The sequence below is a fragment of the Periplaneta americana genome, chromosome 2 (genome assembly GCF_040183065.1).
Source record: "Periplaneta americana isolate PAMFEO1 chromosome 2, P.americana_PAMFEO1_priV1, whole genome shotgun sequence".
Taxonomy (NCBI): Eukaryota; Metazoa; Arthropoda; class Insecta; order Blattodea; family Blattidae; genus Periplaneta; species Periplaneta americana.
In genome coordinates, this window is record NC_091118.1 from 24,279,024 (window position 1) to 24,302,419 (window position 23,396).

General features: G+C 34.4%; 1 protein-coding gene across 1 annotated transcript; it reads right to left on the reverse strand.

Moving 5' to 3' along the window:
* Positions 1-1,219: 1,219 nt before the first annotated feature.
* LOC138716304 (uncharacterized) lies at positions 1,220-15,774 on the reverse strand. The gene is made up of 3 exons (XM_069849243.1): positions 15,616-15,774; positions 13,275-13,533; positions 1,220-3,620 (listed from the first exon to the last, which is right to left on the reverse strand). Exons 1-3 carry the CDS (start codon positions 15,677-15,679, stop codon positions 3,545-3,547), a joined length of 399 nt encoding a protein of 132 aa, XP_069705344.1. The 5' UTR covers positions 15,680-15,774; the 3' UTR covers positions 1,220-3,544.
* Between the last annotated feature and the right edge of the window lie 7,622 nt (positions 15,775-23,396).

Below are 23,396 nucleotides of genomic sequence, written 5' to 3' on the forward strand. Positions count from 1 at the left end.
TATTTCTGTTGTAAGATTAATCGATCAAAAATATTTAATCGAATAAGAGTCGATTAAAATTAATCGGTTGTAGTTGATATTAATTATTATCTTGTTAATACAAACTAATACAAAAAATTCCGACAATATTTCTCTCTCGGAATTTGCTTACTTAAAAGCACAATAGTACTGTTATTTTTTAACTGTAAACCAGATAGAGTAGGGAAAATCTTTGCACAAACACTTCAGAAAGAGATGGAGATATGAGGACAGTGACCTAGTCTACCTCTATTGAAAGCAGAAACACATTGCGAAATCCTTATTAAGTTTTATGGTTTTCCAAGAAAACTTCCACCTTGTTGTCAGCTCATCTTCCTAGAATTTAAAATACATACTTTTCTGGGATTCGTCCCCCTCGTCCCTTTTAAAATAGCCATGTCTACACTGTGTGCAAGTGAGAGCGTAACTACCTTCTTCTCTTTCTAAAATCTGGTAATTCGATTACAATAGGTCCCAGTCTTCTGTTTCGACTGCTGTACTTTTGCAGTTGCAGTTTCTCTACTGAGTTAGTATATGAAGGTTGTGTGTTTAGTTTGATAAAGAAAAAAATCAGTTTTCTATGGATCTAGAATTTTTTTTATCGTGTAAGCGAACTTCCTAACCACGGGATAAATCAGAACCAATGATACAACAATTGAAGAAACTTTGAAATAGTTCAGCTATTTCTCAATAGGTGACACTATTATTGGGACGGGTAAAAAAGTGTTGGGGAAATAATTATGATGTAGATTAAGGATAAATTAGTCTCATAATTGACAATATGAGTGTTTTTTTACAATCAGCAGAAGAATGCGGGTATATTTATGTACTATTGACGACACTGATTGTTATCTTCGCCATCTATTCATAGAAGTAATAACTAAAGAAGCCGCCCTTACAAGAACAAATTATCGATCACTATCGATTAGTAAGGGCCAAGTATCTTTGATCGCCAGTGTACAAGGTCTCTGATTATGGAGTCTTCAAGTAGTTCCAAAAAGTTGGAGATATTTTAAAAGGCATATGCGGTTGGATTTCAGACTTTCTCTTCTGAACATAGTCACTGCGAAAGCCCAACATTTCGCATATGTTGCATCTATAATTAATTTCATGCACTGCCACCAATCCATATCTTTAGTTATTTTTCCAGTTCAAATGAAGTTAAAAATTAAGAATGTTATAAAATATTAGGAAAACAATATTATTTTAATAGTTTATTATTTCAAATTATATTTGTCTACCGTTACATAATAAGTTTATAACATAAGAAGCCAGATTACATCTTATCAATGTAATAACAAATAGTCTAAATTGCAAAAATTAACACCAGACCAGCTGGAACTAATTTTTGCATAATACTGATACAAACATAATATAAGTAACATAATTCGTATAACGAAATCACTGAAATAGAAACAATTTCAAGACTAGATTCCATTACTTCTAAAACTAAATTCCCGGCATTAAAATACTAAAAATAAACATCTAGTGAAATCAAACACATATGCATACGAGTTGATCAAGATTCCATATAACTCAGTTATATTTTTTGTTGTTTCTACTTAAAAATCCATAGGTCTAACAGTTGAATTATGACAAACTAACGCACTTCTTAAATTTCGCATAAAAACATTATTCTTTGTATTTAATGATATATAGAATTTCACGAAAAAATGTGCTATAATAATATGTATCGTGGTTTTCACACGGCTTTCATTCAACTAAATTACATAATTAATATATTCACACATAGACTAATAATGCTATTTTGACTTAAATAAAATACATTACTACAATTCCGCCGCAAGAAAAGACTTCATCGGTTCGTTAATTTTCCACTACTTTCAGTACCTCTTTTGCAATAACAATAATATTACATGATTGGAAAACTCGATAGCTTCGAGCCAGCGAAGATACATTGTTCGAGGTGTCTGAAAAGTGACATGAATGGGTTTTTTTTTTGCAATGGCAGAACCCCGACTCTACGAAAGCGTCTCATAGATGTCACTAGTACCGAGCAGCATAAATCACTTAATTCGTCAGAGACTATCCAGAGTGCACTAGAGGTGATGGGTCTATTTTAAATTCGTAATGAATGACGACGAAAAATTATTTTGATGTCACAGGGAATTGGTGTACCCGGATGTGTTGCCTGGATCTCTGACTTGTCCAACACAAGTTATAAATTCAGGGTTTGAACCCGGGCCCCCTGGGTTATGAGCTCCAACGCGATAGCACTGAGCCACCGTGTAGGGGTGAATGGAATACAAATTTTTAACCTTTTTATATTTCAGACATTTTCTTTAGAAACTTAGTAAAGTTATATTTTAATAATGGAGTAAACATAATTTCAAATTCAGCACTGTCCATATGGTATGAATTAGAGGCGAAGGATGGGCAGCCCCATGAATACTAAAAAATTTGCTTGTAGTCTTCATCAAGTATAGATCTTTTTACGTGCCGTAAATCGAAACGGAACCCCTGAACTTACTTCTTTTTCGAAGTAAATCATATTATATTAAACTTTTATCGTTCTTACGGTTTTTTTAGCCCGTGTTTGAACCTCTAAAAATGAATTAAAGCATTCGATTATAGGGGAGAACCTGGATGGTACACGTCTTAATTTGGTTTGTTTAAATTAAACAAATAAATCAACATCTATGTTTGTAAGTTACATGACTCGTGAGTTAAATATCGTAACTCATAAGTGAATAACATAATAAGGAATAATAGCCTATACATAAACAATTTTCATTCTTTATACAGACCTATTTAATGCATCAAATTTTTAACGATTAATTATTTAAAGTCAAGTAACGACAAATTTCCTTTAAAACTATTAGCAAAGTTATTTACATTATTACTAGTCCCACTAATAGTACACCTATATTGCATACAATGTTTTCATTTGGAGTAATTTTACGTTTTGCGGACATTCATCTACGGAGCAAAGCATTCCCTCTCTCAAACGCTCTGGCAAATGCTCTTTGCCTCTGTTCAGAGAGTAGAAACGTGCTCCAATATCGTAAGTTTACGAGTTGTAAATCACTGGGCCAAATGGCGGCAATTCACAATAAATATCTCAAATCGCGCTAAAATAGTTCAATAATAAATCACACGAAATTCGTATACTCGTGAAATCCGTAAGTACTTTTCGTGTTTTCCATCGATAAAAATTGCAACTAGGTTGTTATTACTACAGAATTTTTAAATGTCAGTAAATGGTCTGATGCTACATACATTAACTAAATCATGGTAATAAATAAATAAATATTATACACAACAAAAAATATAAAAATAATTAATTTGTACTCTGGCTTCGCATTTGGTGTTCTGCTGTTTTTTTTGTTTCTTTTTTGTTTTTTGTTTTTTGTTTTTTGTTTTTTGTTTTTTTTTTAATGTTTATAGTGAGGAGTGAAAAGCACTGCGGAGTGTTCAGACGAAAAGAAATCGTGTTTTAATGTACGATATTCATTTTTCATTTGTACAGGAGCTGCCGAATGGAACAATTCTCCCGGTACGACGGTTACTTCTTCTCCCACCGGTAGGAATCTGGCACACAAGTCGGGCAGTTGTTTCTGAGGCCCGGGATTCGGTTGAACCTGGAAAACAAAAGTAAGTTTGTGAGACTCAATATTATTGCCACATTAAAGCACAAGAGAAAATAAAATACAACTTGTAAAAGTCCGTCACAGCAACTATTATAAGGTCCCTGAGCCAAATAACGCCATGTATACCTTTAACGCCACCCAGCGAATAGGGATTATAAAGAATGGACACTGAGCGATTTTTCCTGTGTTTTGTTTCTCTGTGCGCCAGCGGTTAGTTCCACTTTTAAGCGCTAGAGGTTAGTGTAATCGAGCATACGCTAAGATGATAATTGAGAACAGAGTTGAGACACAGGATCCAAACATCGCCAAACTTATTGCATAATCCAGTAACGCTTTGCTTCAAATAAATTCAAGTTAACAGCTTTTCCCTATTTCTCAGTGACAAACTAGTTGCAATAATAATATTTTATATTTCAGATATCATAAATTATATTATAAAATAATATAATACATTATAAAATTAAGTATCGAATTCGTTTAATATTTGTATATAATATAATATAGGTATATGGTTTTACTTCTCGTAAGAGTTTTGTTTTTCCATTTTCAGCGCTATCAAATCATTATATATTTTAATTGTTGTTGGGGTCAACGTCTCAACTCTCATTATAAAGGAACTCTAGAGTCTTGACATTACAGTTAATGACAAATTTACTATTTTATGGATCCAATTTATTTTGAGTACATAATGTACCTAGATGTATTAATTATATGTGTTATATTTCCGCTGTGTCGACTGCTAGCTGGTGTGATGTCAGCGCCAACTCTAGGGAGAAAGCAGAATCTGACGCTCTAGCTGGCTTGAAGGTCATTGAAATCGGTCCGGCTACATCAAAGGTACCGACGCGAAGTGTCGATTCTTTATAATCCCTATTCGCTGCGCCACCCTATTAAAATTTGTTAATGACACAAGTTTTCGGTAGTGCACTGCTATAGCCTCCATTCGCTTGCAATCTAGTGATGAAATGAGTTACTAGCTGTCCGCTGACATTTACGAGTGACATTATATTCCATCATTTTCCTGTTGTGTGTTGATAGTGAATGGCTGTTCTTATATCAAGGTAAGAGGCAATATTTTATTTTGCGTGTTGAGCAAATAATAACTATATTAAACTATATATTTTCGTGATCCTTAAACATTCTTCTATGTATAGAAAGTATTTGCTATCTATAAAATTTGAAAATGTTAGAGAAACAGGCATGTCATGTTATCAAGTACTCAGTAGCGCTTTAACGCCATGTGGAGTTAAAGGTCTACAGACAAAATTTTAGGTTATGTAGGCCTAAGTACTAAGGCTGACAGTACAGCGCCAGTGTGAAAACATCAGGAAAATCACTAAGCTTTCAACTTACAAATGTTCAGAATGTGCAGTGATGATATTGGTTCAATTGCTTATCGAACTCTTAATTTTTTTTATTTTACATAACTTAATTTTTTTGTTTTACTTATTGGAAAACATTCATATTAAACTAAGGTAAATGCTTTTGTGTTTAATAACTTTCTACTATGTCACATTGTCTCTTTTTTTAAAGTAAGGAGTCACTGGAAAACACATTTTCCTAATCCATCTGGTGTTTCAGTTTCAGATCAAGAATCTTTCATTAGTAATGAGTGATTTTGTATCTTTTATTAACAGAAACTCAAATTTAGTCGCTTAGTTCAATTTGTGTTGCTTAGGAAAAATAATTCATTAACAATTATAAGTGTATAGGTTACTAGAAAATAGGTGGCGTTAATTGGACAATCTGTTCCTAATAACGCCAGTTTACAAAGTTTTCCTATTTGAGTTCTAATTCTTGTTCGGTATATAATATATCCATTTTCATTGTGCTATTTTGTAAAGATAAGATTACAGTTTCTATTTCATAATTTTCGTGTTTGTACATAACTTATTTCCAGAGCAAAAGTGACTGAAGTGTTAAGGTGGCGTTATTTGGTACGTGTACCTTATGAAGGGTTCAGAGCTATAGTGGGCCAAGCGCCATTCATTAAAAACGGAGAAAGCAAGGGTTAAAGTTGAGTGAATACCATACTTTAATGAAGATTGACATATCGTTTAGTTTGAATGCGTATACTTTATATTAACTTGCTGTATGTTCCCATTGAATTATGGTAATAACTTAATTTTAACCGCTGTTTTCTACGGTTTTAGTAAATGGCGCATGCAGGTCTCTTACTCAGAGGGCCCGGGTTCGATTCCCGGTCGGGTTGAATTTCCTGGTTGAGGTTTTTCAGGGTTCCCCTCAACCGTAAGGCAAATGCCAGGAAATTCGGGCCACAAAATCCCTGAATATCACCGGTCTCATTCATCACCGAAATCATATTCATAACAAATCAGTAATACATATACAGATGCCATCTAGTTCACAACAATAGAACCAGTCTCAACAATAGTACACAGGCCTTCGGATTTCACACAGAAGATTAACTCGCGATATGACCAAAGATGTTAAAGCGAATATAAATAACAGGGAGAAAAAAATAATACAAGCATATGACCGTGAGTAATTATTATTTTATGGCCAGTGATTTGCAAATTGGAAATTATTTTTACATATAGCCTACAAAATAAAATCAAAATTCTAATCTAGAGAAAAGTTAAATTGTAGTCTGTTAAAGATGTATTCGAAATTTCATGAACTTCCCTTTAGTGGTTCCTGAGTTATATCCATTTTTGTAAATGCTGTATCAGAAAATGAAACCTACGGGAAATCAACAAACAACAGCGTGCCATTTAAATTTCCAGCGCGCAGGCCATTTAAAAATGGCTACTAATGACCTCCAATTATGCAAGATGGTCAATAAAATTATATATATATATATATATATATATATATATAATGTTCTACACAAGGCAATATTCTTTTTCTTTTTAATTCAACTTTTTTTTTCCAAATTTCACCATCCCCTCTCTTTAAGGGGTAAGATACAGCTTGCAGCAGTAAATTTTTTGGAAATATTCAACATTTTTTCCCTCAGTACTGCATCTTGTACAATAATGAAAATTGGTATGTGGAAAACACTGTCCTTCTGCTATGTGAAAAAATATTTTCACGATTTAAAAAAAATATTTATATATGTTTTTTCAAAATGAAAAAAAAAATGGTGGCAGTTCACTGTGCAGTGATGAAACCTTTCCCATATAACTCAAAAACTATCCAACATTCTGTAATGAAATTTTGTGTGTGTATTTATGCATGTCATATCTACAATATTATGCAAAATCACTTCTCTACCTTTGATATATTGTATGATAAAAAATAAATTCATTTAAAAAATGGCCTAACACAAAATAAAATAAATATTATTTATTAAGGAATGCAGTTTAAAGAGCATGATATTGTAAACATGAGTTTCAGCAATAAAATAAAAGAGAGAGAACATGAAAAAGTTAACAAGTTCATGAGTTATGAAGAAACGCTTCATCACTGCACAGTTAACTGTTACGTTTTTGAATTTTGAAAAAAAAAAAAAAAAAAAAAACAAAAATTTTTTTAATCGTAAAAATATTTTTTATGTAGCAGAAGGACAGTGTTTTACACATACTAATTTTCATTATTGTACAAGATACAGTAATGGAGGAAAAAGATGTTGAATAATTCCAAAAAATTTACTGCTGTAAGCTGTACCTAACCCCTTAAGACAACAGAAGACAATAATCGAGTCTGTACACAAGAAAGTTAAATATTTCTCTCATCTTTTGGATTTAAAAATCGGATGAATCAGATTTTCAGCTCTAGGTCTATTCATAGGTTATTTATATGGACTGAAGAAAAGGAAACAGTCGTATTTCTGTGTACCAGTAACGCTTAAAGAATGCATAGAAGGGCTATAAAAAGTGGTATGAACGCTTTGTGACTCACTCTGAAGTTATCAGTGACTGGACATTGCTATGCTTCAGTTTGCCTCTGCGATACGGTTAGGAATGTGAGCATTCTGCACGGTCAACACTATATCGACCGTGCTGCAGAAGCCTGACTAATGCTGAGGTTATCAAATACCTGAGTCTGACAGCGTTGCCTGTTCTGGCTTGGCATTATGGTAATAAAAAAAAACATAATTTTGTATCGGTATGTTGTGTATCAGAAATTACTGTAGTATTGTAAATGAACAAAAGGATTTAGTAGGCTATATTTTCGCGTTACTTAGCAACTGATGCCATTCTTACATACATTTCAAATGTTTCCACTGATTTATGTTCAAAATCTAACCCTAAACTGCATTTACTTTTTTTACTAATAACGAAATTAGTAGTTAAAATACATTCATGAAACTAACGGTAATAATATTAATAAATTTTATGCTCGACCATGCCGAAATGTAGTAATTATACACCTGGTAGCAGTCCTTTAATGCATGTCATTAAAGTACACCTATTCATTAAAGTTCAGGTTTTCGATTATTCTCGGATATGCAATCGAAAGACGAGGGAAACGTCACGGAGGCTGGAAATCCAATACTGTCGCAGAAGGTTATGTTCTGTTACTATAATAATTAGCGTTAATTGTAAATAATATTCAAATAAATTCAATTTGTCATCTCGTTTTTCAGTTCTAAATCAATTTCCAGGTTATACATTCTCAGTATTACATCAAGGTCAATGGCATTATTGTTCCTCGGAAAAAATCAATACTTTCGCGTCTGCGCACATCTCACAATTCATGAGCTATGAACAAGGTCACTTCCGATCTTCTGTCAGATACAAATAAAATGTATACTTCTGAATAATTTCAAGTTAGAAATACGGTCGAGCATAAAAAGTCGTATGAAACTTGCCTATAATGGTAATTAAGACGCTCGTATGAAAATTATGAAACTCGCTTGCGCTCGTTTCATAAACAAACATACTTGCGTCTTAATTACTATCATTATAGGCTCGTTGCATAATGTACTATTAATACCTTTGCTACTTTATGAAACACTTTATTAATAATATTATTTATTTTAGTAATAATATGAGCGTTTACAGTAATAAATAATATTATTAACTAACAATTTTATGAAACAGAATACTAATAATGTTAAGTAATATTATTACCTTTTTACTACTAGTATTAATTTATTAGTTTTATAAAACACGCCTCAGGTCCCAATTTATTTTACTGCATGATTATATGGTCAAAGGGAAGGAGTGTCGAGCCCATAAACGGACTAATTTTTGCTATATTATTTCTTTGAATGGGATGCAGTAAATAATTTTACTTCTTTCATTGCAGTCTATGGATTAATATAGGCCTACTGTTTTTGGCAGAAATTTAGCTAGAAGTACAATTTAAATTAATATTGACAGGATCGAAGTGGAGTAGTTCAAAACAAAATGTTTGGTAAGAAAGGATAGGTTACTGTTGTAGTCCTTAGTTTATCTTGTGAGAGAATATTGCATATTGGGTCACTCCACAATATTGCTTGCAGTGAATCCTATTAGCATTTTTTAATTGGTTATTTTACGAGGTTTTTCAACTGCTATGGTATCTAGCGTTTGAGCGAGATGAAGGTGATAATGATAGCGAAATGAGTCCAGCGACCAGCGCCGAAAGTTACCCAGCATTTTCTCTTAATGGGTTGAGGGAAAATCCCGGAAAGGAACTTAACCAGGTAACTTATTCCAACCAGGATTTGAACCCAGAAAGTTAAACAAACCAACCATTATCTGTTAAGCAGAATGACTCAAACTTTTACCTATTAAAAGAGAAATAAAGGTGGATTCTGATATGAAATTCTTGAGCTAATTTAAAATATGTTTAAAAAACGTTTCAATCGATTAATGATTTTGAATTAGGGTCGAATTCATAGTCGTCCAGTTATATAAAATGAGAAAACACTTAAGTAATTAAGTTTTTCTTGGCACTTATTTCAGATCGAATTGCAGAGACGCTACTCTTTCATTTGCACTGAGCATTGACATTGTGCAAAGGCGAAGATGACAGTCAGTGTTGCCAATATTACCGTCAAATGCGATGATATTGGATATTAGTGACTTTTTGTATTCCAGTGTTGGTAGCAGCCTTCTGCCTGATGTAAATTTACTGCGCTTTTGCAGGGTGATTGTTGAATTAATATTATCTTTGATGTGAGAACATTTTTTTTATTCTTTCGTCGTACCACAGAATATCCAATGTTGAGCGGCAAAACAAAATCATAACCAATTAAGTTTTTTTTATTCTAAATATACTTTCAAATGTGCAAAGGCGAAGATGACAGTCAGTGTTGCCAGTAGTACCGACAAATGGGATGATGTCGGACATTAGTGACTTTTTGTATTTCAGTGTTGGTAGCAGCCTTCTGCTTGATGTAAATTTACTGCGCTTTTGCAGGGTGATTGTTGAATTAATATTAGCTTTGATGTGAGAACATTTTTTTTTTATTCTTTCGTACCACAGAATATACATTGTTGAGCGGAAAAACAAAATCATAACAACCAATTAAGTTATTTTTATTCTAAGTATACTTTCAAATGTGTAAAGAAGAAGATGACAGTCAGTGTTGCCAGTAGTACCGTCAAATGGGATGATATCGGATATTAGTGACTTTTTGTGTTTCACTGTTGGTAGCAGCCTTCTGCTTGATGTAAATTTACTACGCTTTTGCAGGGTGATTGTTGAATTTATTATCTTTGATGTGAGAACATTTTTTTTTTCTTCTTTGTGTCACAGAATATTCATTGTTGAGCGACAAAACAAAATCATAAAAACCAATTAAGTTAAGTTATTTTTTTAAAGAATACTTTCAGATGTGCAAAGACGAGGACGGTGTTGCCAATAGTACCGTCAAATGGGATGATAACTTATCGGACATTAGTGACTTTTTGTGTTTCAGTGTTGGTAGCAGCCTTCTGCTTGATGTAAATTAACTGCAGTTTTGCAGGGTGATTGTTGAATTAATTATCTTTGATATGAGAAAATTTTTTTATTCTTTCGTGCCACAGAGTATCCATTGTTGAGCGGCAAAACAAAATCGTAAAAACCAATTAAGTTATTTTTATTCTAAGAATGCTTTCAAATGTGCACTCGCAACCATTGTTGATCATCATCATCATCATCATCATCCTTCATGCATTAGGAAATTGATTCCTGTAGCAGCTACTGAAATTGGTCCATCCATCTTTTGGCTGGTCCTCCAATATTTCTTCTTCCCCGAGGTTTATATTTCCAAAACTTATATGGTATCCTGTCATCCTGCATCCTTGAAATGTGAGACATCCATGTATTTCTATATTCTTCTATTTTGTTGTTTAATTCATATATCTCAAGTTCTTCTCTTATTTCTTCGTTTCTTTTATGTTCTATTTTCCTGTAATCTGCTACGCTTCTCAAAAATTTCATCTCATTTGTTTGTAATCTAGAGGCATCTCTCTTTTTCATAACCCATGTTTCGCTTCCATATAGTAAACTGGGCACTGACATCACCTTATAAAATTTTAACAATGTATCTTTTCTAGCTTTTGATTTCAGGGTTCTTCTTATTGTTCCATTTATGTAATTAAATTTTTCTATTTTTTCTTTTTGATCATAGTCTCCTTTATAAGATAAGGTAACACCCAAAAATTTCAATTTATTTACCTGTTCTATGATACTGTTTCCTATTACTATTTTGGATCTTACAGGAGATTTACCACAAAATGCCATAGTTCTAGTCTTATGTACAGATATCTCCATATTATAGTTCTCATTTATTTTCCATAACTCATGCACTGCTCTCTGTAGGTTATTTTCCATTGTTGATTAAAATCCAATTAATTCAACATCAGTTTCTGCTATTTCTTTGTAAAACATCACCATTCTTGCTTGTGAGAAGTGAGGTAATTATATTGTATTTCGATTCACTTATTTAAAAAACCTGTATACGAAGGGGTGTTATAGGACAAACTGTATAATACCACGTAGGTACAAAACTAAGCTAGGCGTGAAGCACAGATGCAATTATTCTGGAAATATGAAGAAGGCTATTGTCGCTGTGAAAACAGGCAAATTGTCTTATAGGAAGACTTCGGAGAGTTTGTAATAGATATGTTGAGTAAATATTTTTGTCAGGTTGGTTATTTAATTTAGTTTGTAACATTTAATATCTTTGTATGTTATGTAATTAAGGCTGTATTTATTATAAAATAGAACAGCAATAGATTATGTATTTTTAAAAGACATAAAATGTGTCCGAAATAACCCCATAGAGGCAAGAACATCAGTTATTTATAAATATTAGTGTCCGAAATCACCCCGACTGTGGGGTGACATCGGACAGTTTTTACATTATTGTATTATGTTCATTTCTGAACGCCAGCTCATCATTTGTAGATTGTCACGTTTTAGACATACATAATAATGTCTGTGGCCGGGAGGAAAAGGTCTTAAGTCAATTTTTTGTGAAAATGAGATTTTTATATATTCTGAAAGCGGAAACAATTCTCTACAATCTGGTAAAACGGCTAAAGTCAAATAAGACTCCTGACTGGATTTATAGAGCATTACCAAATGTCCTAAGTACTTTTTGAATCGAACACACAGAGGATAAAGGACTTAAGAATATTTAATACTTTATTCCTTACAAACCATCACATGTTTACTTTCCATGCTTCCCTATCAAAAAGGTCTAACTTGTATTTTAGCCATTTTATCACATACTAATGCCCTTTCCATTTAAAATTTTAAGCACCAGGGTAAACAGTCCTATATTTGTTTAAGACCCATTTTGTATTCCTAATGATTTACATTTCTCGTTTATTTTGACATGAAAAAAGGTCTTATGTTTAATAGTCCCTTCTACTCAGTCTGGCTTCTAGTCTTAAAAGGGCTTAAGAGTGGCTATTTTTGGAAATAATCAAGAAAATTGTTAAATGAGCGGCATTACCTATTTTAAAAGAAATATAAACAAATAATATCCAGGAAAAACCTCTTAATTAAAAAAAAACTCTATAATTGACACCAATTTCAGTCTTTCTACTGCTTTCCTGAAAAAGTATAAAATGTTTACCTATGACCTTTTTCCTCCCGGCCACAGATGTATAATCACAAAAATCGCAAATTATCGGTCATTACACAAGTGGTCTCTTAAAATATATAAAAAAATTGTCTGATATCATCCAATTTGACGGTACATAAATATAGTAGCGTTGTAGAATTCAAAATTTCATCTCCGTCTAATGATTGTAAAACGCATTATAGTCCCGTCGCTCTAATTTCCGGCAGCCAATCGCGTTGCAGGTCGGCTACATTTAAACGTGTGCGTCTTGTGATTCGCTGATTCATTTCTTAAGGCTCGTTAAATACCTAATATAATCGCCCGCCATTTTAGCTCTTTAGTTGGCGTTCGCAGAAAGCACACGAAGACGTTATTTGCCGCTCAATTATTTGCTGAATTACATTGCGTTTGATTTATTATCATAGGAGTTACGACATGATAATGTTTAACGGTGTTGCAAATAGATTCCTCGTATGGTAGCTCGGCAACGTAAGAACAAAAATGGCGAATGATACTACCTACCTAGACTTTATAGAGCCTTCACTTTCTAAGACGTAAGCAAAGAGGCGGAGTCACGCCGGAAATAACAGCGTCGGGACTACAGGTATAGTAGGAAACCCGTAGGAGTATAATAAGAAAATATGTGTTAACTTGGTTACACTTATTTGTTATTTTGTGCTTCAACTTACTCTGGTAACGAACCGCTGTCGGAATTTTCGTGCCTCGGCGGACTGAAGCTGCCTCCGTTCTCGCGGTGCTGGAAGTTACTGTTATTCTTTAAGATCTCCGCTAGCTGCTTTGCCTGGTCTTCCAAACTTTGGGCTTGCTTCGGGTATTCCTCATTGTTGTCTAGAAGAGCGTTTAGACTGTCTGGTATGTCTACCGTGGACTTCGATCTCTGTAATCTTTCGAATAGGAGTGGTGAAACTTGACTGTATCTGGGAGCTCCTGCAAACAAAGTATACAACGTTTAATCAGTACCAGAATGAATCGAATTGTTAATGGCGGGGTAATGTTGTTCAATAGCACTACATTTTAAGAAGACCTGTTAGTGTGGAATATACCCAGACTGACTTTTTAGAACGCTGGTATCGTAGAAAGTGGAGATTTTTGAATGGCGGGGTAATTTTGTTCAGCAGCGCTATATATTTAAGGGGACCGGCTAGTGTGAACTGTAGCCAGACTGACATTTTACAAATTATTACCGTAGAATCGGGTCACTTTTCAAAGGTGGGGTAATTTTGTTCAGTTGCACTATAATTTAAAGGGACCGGTTGGTGTGATACATAACCAGACCGACATTTTACTAATTTGAAGTTCTAGTTCATAGTACAATATTATTTCTACAACTAGATTAGGCTATAGGACTCATTTACAGCGATGTCAGTTATCCCTTCATCTAACCCACTCTAACCTTGTCACAGTTCTCGGCTTCCCGTCGCTTAGCTATCCCCTCATCTAACCCATTCTAAACTTGCCACAATCCTCTGTCTCCTGTCACTTATCTATCCCCTCATGTAACTCACTCTAACCTTATCACAGTCCTCGGCTTCCTGTCACTTACGCCTAGGTGTCCCATTCTAACCTTGCCACAATCCTCTGTCTCCTATTGCTTAGCTATCCCCTCATATAACACACTCTAACCTTGTCACAACCCTCGGCTTCCTGTCACTTAGCTATCCCCTCATATAACACACTCTATCCTTGTCACAACCCTCGGCTTCCTGTAACTTAGCTATCCCCTCATATAACACACTCTAACCTTGTCACAACCCTTGGCTTCCTGTCACTTAGCTATCCCCTCATATAACACACTCTATCCTTGTCACAACCCTCGGCTTCCTGTCACTTAGCTATCCCCTCATATAACACACTCTAACCTTGTCACAACCCTCGGCTTCCTGTCACTTAGTTATCCCCTCATATAACACACTCTAACCTTGTCACAACCCTCGGCTTCCTGTCACTTAGCTATCCCCTCATATAACATACTCTAACCTTGTCACAACTCTCGGCTTCCTGTCACTTAGCTATCCCCTCATATAACACACTCTAATCTTGTCACAGTCCTCTGTCTTCTGTCACTTAAAAAAACTCCGTTTCTGGAATCTGTAGAGTATAAGAGGCAAAAAAGCCCTTTGTACAAGCAGTAAGTGAATTTGATGATACATCGGTTTATATTCATGGGCATTTAAGCACACATTCTAACCGAGATTGGTGCACTCGGTTATACTGTTTTGTTTAGTTTTATGGCTTACTCAACATGATTTCACGTACTTATTTGTCTCAAGTTTTAAGTCCACGAAACAAGTTTAATAAATTGTTAAAAGACATAAAACTGGTGAAAGGGTAAAGTTTCTACAAATTCATACGTAAAATTTAATGGAGATTCGGAATATGTAAATTTTAATATAGGGTGCCATTTAAAAAAAATAGTTTGCTGTCACAATCGGTATGTCTGAGTACCTAACTGTATTCGAATACTGGCATAATATTGCTTGGTTTATCTCCAACAGTTTCTGTATAAAACTTTTTTTGTAAAATTAAAATTTAAGAGGTTATTAATAATATTTCATACTTATTGTTCACTCTGTAGGCTATATACGTAATTGTATCAAAGGTCATAGTACAGAGCATAATTATGAAAATATTGATGGTCTCTTTCCCTCGTATTTTAAGGCACAATAGTACCAAACTAACTTCTGCCAAATTACCCAAATCTCCATAATGCCGAAAATTTTCAGAGCCCATACCTCAATACATTTAAAGATTAGAGTCTTTTTAGTGCGCTGATGCAATCTCTATTACAATCAAACTAGCAGATAAGAAGGCAAATTAACATTTGTAGTGGCAAAATCAGTATTTTCTTGTATGAATTTGCAAAGAAACATACATTAACTAGCTCAAAAATAGCTTGAAATGTTGTTTATTTATTTGCTATAGCAACAATAATGAAACAGTTGAAACAGATATGCTTGGTCCTAGATCAACGCAGGCGGAACTGGTGTTTGTTCACTTACGAGTACTTACCTAATGTCGCTGTCAGAAGAGCGGAGAGCAAAACTGCTGAAAACCACGTGAAGGCTGCTGTCATTGCGAGTGTGGCTGTGAGCGAACCTATGTAGTAACTACCAACAGCATACGCCGCGAACTGTGATCAGGCTTGCCTCGTGCACATGATATATAACTCCCTTTCGAGCGTGCGTAAATGAGTCATCGCACTTCTTCTGTATTTGATGATACATGCGCTGGGCGTAACCGTAGGCGGAGTTTCCATTGATTTTTTTAGTGGGTTATTTTACGACGCTTTATCAATAGCTTGGGTTATTTAGCGTCTGAATGAGATGAAGGTGATAATGCCGGTGAAATGAGTCCGGGGTCCAGCACCGAAAGTTACCCAGCATTTGCTCATATTGGGTTGAGGGGAAAACCCCGGAAAAAACCTCAACCAGGTAACTTGCCCCGATCGGGAATCGAACCTGGGCCACCTGGTTTCGCGGCCAGACGTGCTAACCGTTACTCCACAGGTGTGGACAGTTTCCATTGATAGCGCCAAAAGTTTTATTCGCAAGACCATAGAAGAGTTGATTAGAATTAGTAGGTACTAGAAAATGGAGTTCCCAACTTTTTCGGTTCGCGATATACTGGACACACTGTTGAAATCAAACACCAACAATGTTAAGTTGCGTTCATCATCATCGTCACCATCATTATCATCGTCATCATCATTATAATCAATTCATCATCACCATTATAGTCAATTCGTCATAAATTCATCATTACCGTCATTTACTTGGGATAAACATGTTCGTTTTCTGTGCAATAGATTAAGAAAAATGATTCACTATTTCGTTATCCTACGAAATTACTTGACTGTCCATACTTTACAACTGATTTACCTCTCATTCTCTCTCAGGCCAATAAGTCTGCTACAGAAAAGAATAATAAAAATATGTGTTAATAAACCTCTTTATTATCTTTCAGAACTGTCCACATCTATGGAATAACGGTTAGTGCGTCTGGTTGCGAAACCAGGTGGCCTGGGTTCAAATCCCAGTCGGAGCAAGAATGAGGTTTTTTTTCTGGGTTTTCCCTCAGCAAATGCTGAACAACTATCGGTGTTGGACCCCGGACTCATTTCACCGGCATTATCACCTTCACTTCATTCAGACACTAAATAACCTGAGATGTTGATACAGCGTCGTAAAAAACTCACTTAAAAATCTTTCAGAACTATTATATCCAGAATTTAATATATTTGATATCCATAAAATTTATAAAAATATCATTGAATTTCGTACATAAAAAACCGTAATATTTGTATTCACATAAATGTAAAACCAAAAGAGCAGACAATATATGCCTGACAGGATCTAAATGTACCCAACTGTAGCATATAATTTAATCACAGTAGCAATTTTGATCCAAGGTTTTTTAACAAGATAATAACTAAATTCCAAACATACAATTTGCTAATGCTCCTTATTAAAAAGAAATCAATTAAAAATTACTCTTTAGAGAGAACATTTATAGTTCCAATTGTTGTGATATCTGCGTTTTCTTTTTACTTATTGTATTTTCTAATAAAATATCTTAAAATTATGTGGAATACCCCCCTGAGGACGAGTATGTAACTTACTTTTTCTGCGGGTGCTAGAGTGATTATTATATAAAAAATATGTATCTTTGTTCTAGGAATAAATTATTAGGCCTATTATTATTATTATTGTTATTATTATTATTATTAATTAAATATTATCATCAATTCATTATCACAAATTAATTCAGCATCATCACCATCATCAATAAATTGAGCATTATCATCACAATTCATCACAATTATCACCATTATCAATCTATCACCATAATCAATTCATCAACTTTACATCATCAAACTGTCATGGAAGTAGGCCATATTATCTATTCCACCCTTAACCTTTGACTTCGTCCACACTGTGGTCTATATTTGAGAATTAACTGTGGAATTTTTTCTCTATCCATTCTCCGTACGTTAGTTTTTTATTAATGTATTATTGTCGAAATGTCTCCACTTCTTAATTCATTGTGAATACCTTCATTACATTTGTGATCCTGTCATGTGAATTTAGCTGTTTTCCCTCAAATAATTTCATTTTTGCTGCTGTGACTCCTGATTTTTCTCGTTGCTTCGAAGTCCAGATTTCGCAACCACACAAAAGTATAGGTACTGCTAATATATTGTAAGTTATGACCCTAATTTTAACCTAGTTTATTGTATAAAGTCGTGGTGGGTTTGAAAGTTCTATTTATGATGTCTGTAACTTGTAGAAATTGATTTAGATACGGTATTTTTTATCACATCTTTCTTTGTTTCGTAAGATAGTGTGCACCATGGCTAACGAGAAAGACAGGCTACGGCGCGACGTCACATTCCTAGTCATAACATGGCCAACATTGAACTAGTTTATATATAAATGCACGTTTAACAGGCGTTTAATATAGCAATTCCTTTGTTTTTTATGTAGAACTTTGAACATGTATTTTATATTAGGCGATTGTCAAGATGGCCATGACTAGATCATGATAACCACGTGACTCCAATTCGTGCCGTAGTCTGTCTTTCTCGTTAGCCACGGTGTGCATCCCAGGCATTGAAAGTGTTTATTTATTTATAAGTTATAACTATTTCATATCTTAAGGGATCTTGGTCACTAAATGTCATGGTCTTATCTGCAGATACCGCTAAGCCTTATTTTATAGATATCTATTTATGATTTACTCTTATTATTTTCATAGAAACCTCTGTTTCAACTGTTTCACTATTGTTGCTATGGAAAATTAATAAATAAACAACAATTCAAGCTATTTTTGAGCGAGTAACTCATTTATTTAACTCATTTATTTATTTAAATTTAAATATACAGAACAAAGAATATAATTACAAACAAGAGAAATAGAAATAAAATAATACAATCAATATAAAAAAGGAGCTACAGTAGTATTAACAAAATTTGAGACCGAATGAGCAGCGCTCTTGTTCGGTCGCAGTTCAGATGTAATATTAATAGGCCTATAAGAGAATATAAAATAAAATAAAATAAAATAGGAAATAAAATTAAAATTACAGTTACAGAAATTATATAATACAATATTAATATAAGAGAAATATAGAAAATAAAATAAATAAATAAATAAATAAAATGAAATAGGAACTAAAATTTAAATTTCAGCGGCAATGGAATTATATAATATAATACTAACACTAGAGCAGAATAATATCGCACGTGAAAAGTAGGACAATTTATATATATATATATATATATATGTAATGTATGTTAATGTATGTTTCTTTGCAAATCGATAAAATAATAATTTTGCCACTACAAATTACTTTTATATTATGATCTGTACTATGACCTTAGATACATTTGGAATCAAAAGTAGATACGATAATTGAAGATTCCACTGCAAGAATGATGGATGTCACTTTCTTGTCGAAAATGAACCAAGACTGTCAATGCATAGCTTAATACATATAGAATGTACATAGAGAGTTATATGGCATTAACACTGATAGTCATTGTCCAGTAATGATCGGAAAATCACAGTTAAGCTTTGAGCGCTAAGCATTTTAAACTTTCAATTACTTCTCATGCAAAATGTATTCCAAATGACATCCATCATTCTTGCAGTGGACTCTTTAATTGCGTATATAGCCTACAGGATGAACAATAAATATGGAATATTGTTAATAACCTCTTAAACTTTAATTTTACAAGAAAAAAGTTTTATACAAAAACTGTTGGAGATAAACCATGCAATATTATGCCAGTGTTCGAAAACAGTTAATTATTCAGACATATAGGTTTTGACAGGAAACTATTTTTTTTTAAATGGCACCTGTATTAACATTTACATATTCCGGATCTCCATTATGAATGCTTAGAAACTTTACCCATTCACCAGTTTCATATGTTTTAACAATTTATTAAACTTGTTTCGTGGACTTAAAAATCATGTTGAGTAAGCCATGAAATTAAACAAAACACTATAACTAACAAAATTTTATCACAGATGCTTAAAATGAGAACCATTCACAGACAAAAAATATCCCAGTCTATCACGAAAACAGTCCACTGTCTTCTTCACAGTTAGGGTCTATTATTTCTGTTTTGTTCCATCTCATATCTAAATGTACTGTTTTCATGGTAGAGTGGGATACTGTTTGGCTGTGAACGGTTCTCATTTTGAGCATTGTGATAAAGTTTGGTTATTAATAGTATTTTGTTTAGTTTCATGGCTTACTCAACATGACTTTACATACTTTTTTGTCTCAAATTTGAAGTCCACGAAACAAGTTTAGTAAATTATTAAAAGCCATGATATAAATGACATTCGGGAGGAAATTAAAGACAGAATAAATATGGAAAATACCTGTTATTATTCGGTTCAGAAGCTTTTATCATCCAGTCTGCTGTCAAAAAATCTTAAAGTTAGAATTTATAAAACAGTTATATTACCGGTTGTTCTTTATGGTTGTGAAACTTGGACTCTCACTTTGAGAAAGGAACAGAGATTAAGGGTGTTTGAGAATAAGGTTCTTAGAAAAATATTTGGGGCTAAGAGGGATGAAGTTAGAGGAGAATGTAGAAAGTTATACAACACAGAACTGCAGGCATTGTATTCTTCACCTGACATAATTAGGAACATAAAATCCAGACGTTTGAGATGGGCAGGACATGTAGCACGTATGGGCGAATGCAGAAATGCATATAGAGTATTAGGTGGGAGGCCGGAGGGAAAAAGACCTTTGGGGGAGGCCGAGACGTAGATGGGAAGATAATATTAAAATGGATTTGAGGGAGGTGGGATATGATGATAGAGACTGGATTAATCTTGCTCAGGATAGGGACCAATGGCGGGCTTATGTGAGGGCGGCAATGAACCTCCGGGTTCCTTAAAAGCCAGTAAGTAAGTAAGTATTAGTATTAGATTATTATTTTGCGAATGTGATAGCATTTATTGTTTATTTTCTTGAAGTACAGGTGAAAGGGATACCTAAATGAGACCATTTATAATATGGGTCCGAATTGAAGCTTTCCTTTTTATGGATAGCATATAAAGATACGTACATCGTACATTCTTTGTAATCTCAAAACACTTTGATTTAATTTACATATTAAGTCCGATAAGAATATTCCCAAAAGCGATAAAAAGAGGTTTAATGAGGGCTAGGCCATGTACTCCTACATAGTCTAATGCACTTCGTGACCATACGGACCTGCACACGGGAATCTGCTCCTGACACGAGCATGGTGAAGAACAGAAAAAAAAAAAAAAAATCGAAAAATCGAAGGAGAATTGGGAGGAAAATTTAAAAGGTACGCAAAACGCGTCCTTGCAAGGGGTTGGGGGCTGTACAAAACTAAATATGTGAGCTCCAAGCCTGTTGGCCACTAGTCTCACTCCGGGTTACGCTGCTCCCCTGAAGGAGCTCTAGAAAATTTTGAAGGGGAAGCCGAAATTGGACGTAACCTCTTAGGTACCACATACGCGAGGGGGGCTGAGATTGACCAATTGATCACGGAACTTGGCGAGGAGGAGTTGGCTGGTGTTTGCCGTTAGGATGGCAAGACGCCGTCATCTGTTGTTCGATGACAAAGCATGTGAAGGCCGTCGGAAGAAGCGCCGTGAAATCTAAACTGCAATTTGAGAGGTCCCTGTCCTTTCAATTTGCGACTTATTGAGTGACCTCGTATGTTTAATATACTATTAATATTATCTGAAATAGGGCATACATAATTTATAAGAAAGGTGGAATATATATGGGGAAGGGCATATAGGTCCGTGGCCCATTTCTTATAGGGCTCATCCCGACATTTGTCGACGCCTGAGGAAAACCACGGAATACCTTAGGCAGGATGAGTTGTCTCATATAAGAGACTAGCCAATTTGGCTATTATGTTGGAGGTCATGAGCCTTGTTGATTTGTCTCAATTTCGAGACCAGCCATTTGGCTATATGATGGCTCAATTGCGAAGAGGGGGGAGAGATGTGATTGTTAATTAGGGGGATTCATGGGGATATGAGTGCAGGTCCGTGGCCCATTTCTTTTAGGGCTCATCCCGACATTTGTCTTAGCGCCTTAGGAAAACCACGGAAAAACCTTAGGCAGGATGAGTTGTCTCAATATCAGAGACTAGCCAGTTGGCTCTTAGGTTGAATGACTCTATGAATCGATGGATATATACTAGCCAATTGGCTCTATTAGATTTCCATCGATCAACAAAAGTAGATAAGGTTATGGAGGGATTTTGTTTAGCCCAGTTAAGACAAGGTCATTTTACAGCGGTTGCACTATCCAAGACAGCTCTGTGTGAAGCATTATATAGTCAGCCAGCCAGCTCCGCTGGGTTCTCGTGCGCATGTCACGTCAGTCTACTGCTACACAGACGGGAGTTACCTCCTCTAATCTTCTGCTGGCCTGGGATCTCGCCAAGCACGGCGTCATCGAGGATAACAATGCTGTTATTTGACTACGTACGGCGACAACGTACGTGTGTCTTGCAGAGCCCAGGGAACGTGCAGGCCGATATGAATAAGATGTAGGGTTGCTATATGGGAATGAGAAACTGTACCAGAACAATGGAAGTAGTCCACAATTAATAATAGTAATAATAATTTATTTAATCTGGCAGAGCTAAGGCCAGTAGGCCTTCTCTTCCGCTCAGCCAGACTCTAATTCTAATTAAATACATTTACTTACATAGTTATTACATTAATATCTAGATCATAAAACAACATGAAAGTAAATAATGAAAATTGGATAACTAATGTTAGTGTGACAGTAATAAACATTGGTAAGAAATAGTTATAATAATAATAATAATAATAATAATAATAATAATAATAATAATAATAATAATAATAATAGTAGTAGTAGTAGTAGTAATAATAAGAGTAATAATAATAATAATAATGAGATAATTTAGATATTTATCTATGAAAAAAAATTATACCTATTTTTAAGAAGGGAGACAAGATTAACTGTAGTAACTTTCGAGGGATCTCACTTATGTTGACGTCATACAAAATTTTGTCCAATATTCTTTTGAGAGGATTAACCCGATATGTAGATGAAATTATTGTGGGTCATCAATGTAGTTTTAGGCGTAATAGATCGACTATTGATCAGATTTTTTTGTATTCGACAGATATTGGAGAAAAAATGGGAGTATAAGGGCACACAGTAGCAGCCTACATCAGTAAGTAATTCATAGATTTCAAAAAGGCATATGACTCGGTTAAAAGAGAAGTTCTATATAATATTTTTATTGAGTTTGGTATTCCCAAGAAACTAGTTCGATTAATTAAAATGTGTCTCAGTGAAATGTACAGCTGAGTCCGTATAGGTCACTTTCTGTCTGACGCTTTTTCAATTCACTGCTGGCTAAAGCAAGGAGATGCACTATCATCTTTACTTTTTAACTTTGCTCTAGAATACGCCATTAGGAAAGTCCAGGATAACAGAGAGGGTTTGGAATTGAACGGGTTACATCAGCTGCTTGTTTATACGGATGGCGTGAATAGGTCAGGAGAAAATCCAGAAACTATAAGGGGAAACACGGGCATTTTATTTGAAGTAAGTAAAGAGATAAGTTTGGAAGTAAATCCCGAAAAGACAAAGTATATCATCATGTCTCGTGACTAGAACATAGTACGAAATGGAAATATAAAAATTGGAAATTTATATTTTGAAGAGGTGAAGTTCAAATATCTAGGAACAACAGTAAGAAATATAAATGACACTCGGGAGGAAATTAAACACAGAA

Excerpts from the sequence above, each read along its gene's own strand:
- LOC138716304 (XM_069849243.1), bottom strand. The coding sequence starts at position 15,679 with ATGACAGCAGCCTTCACGTGGTTTTCAGCAGTTTTGCTCTCCGCTCTT. Across the intron at positions 13,534-15,615 it reads TCTTCTGACAGCGACATTAG|GAGCTCCCAGATACAGTCAA; the intron begins GTAAGTACTCGT and ends CTTTGTTTGCAG. Across the intron at positions 3,621-13,274 it reads GACAGCGGTTCGTTACCAGA|GTTCAACCGAATCCCGGGCC; the intron begins GTAAGTTGAAGC and ends TTTGTTTTCCAG.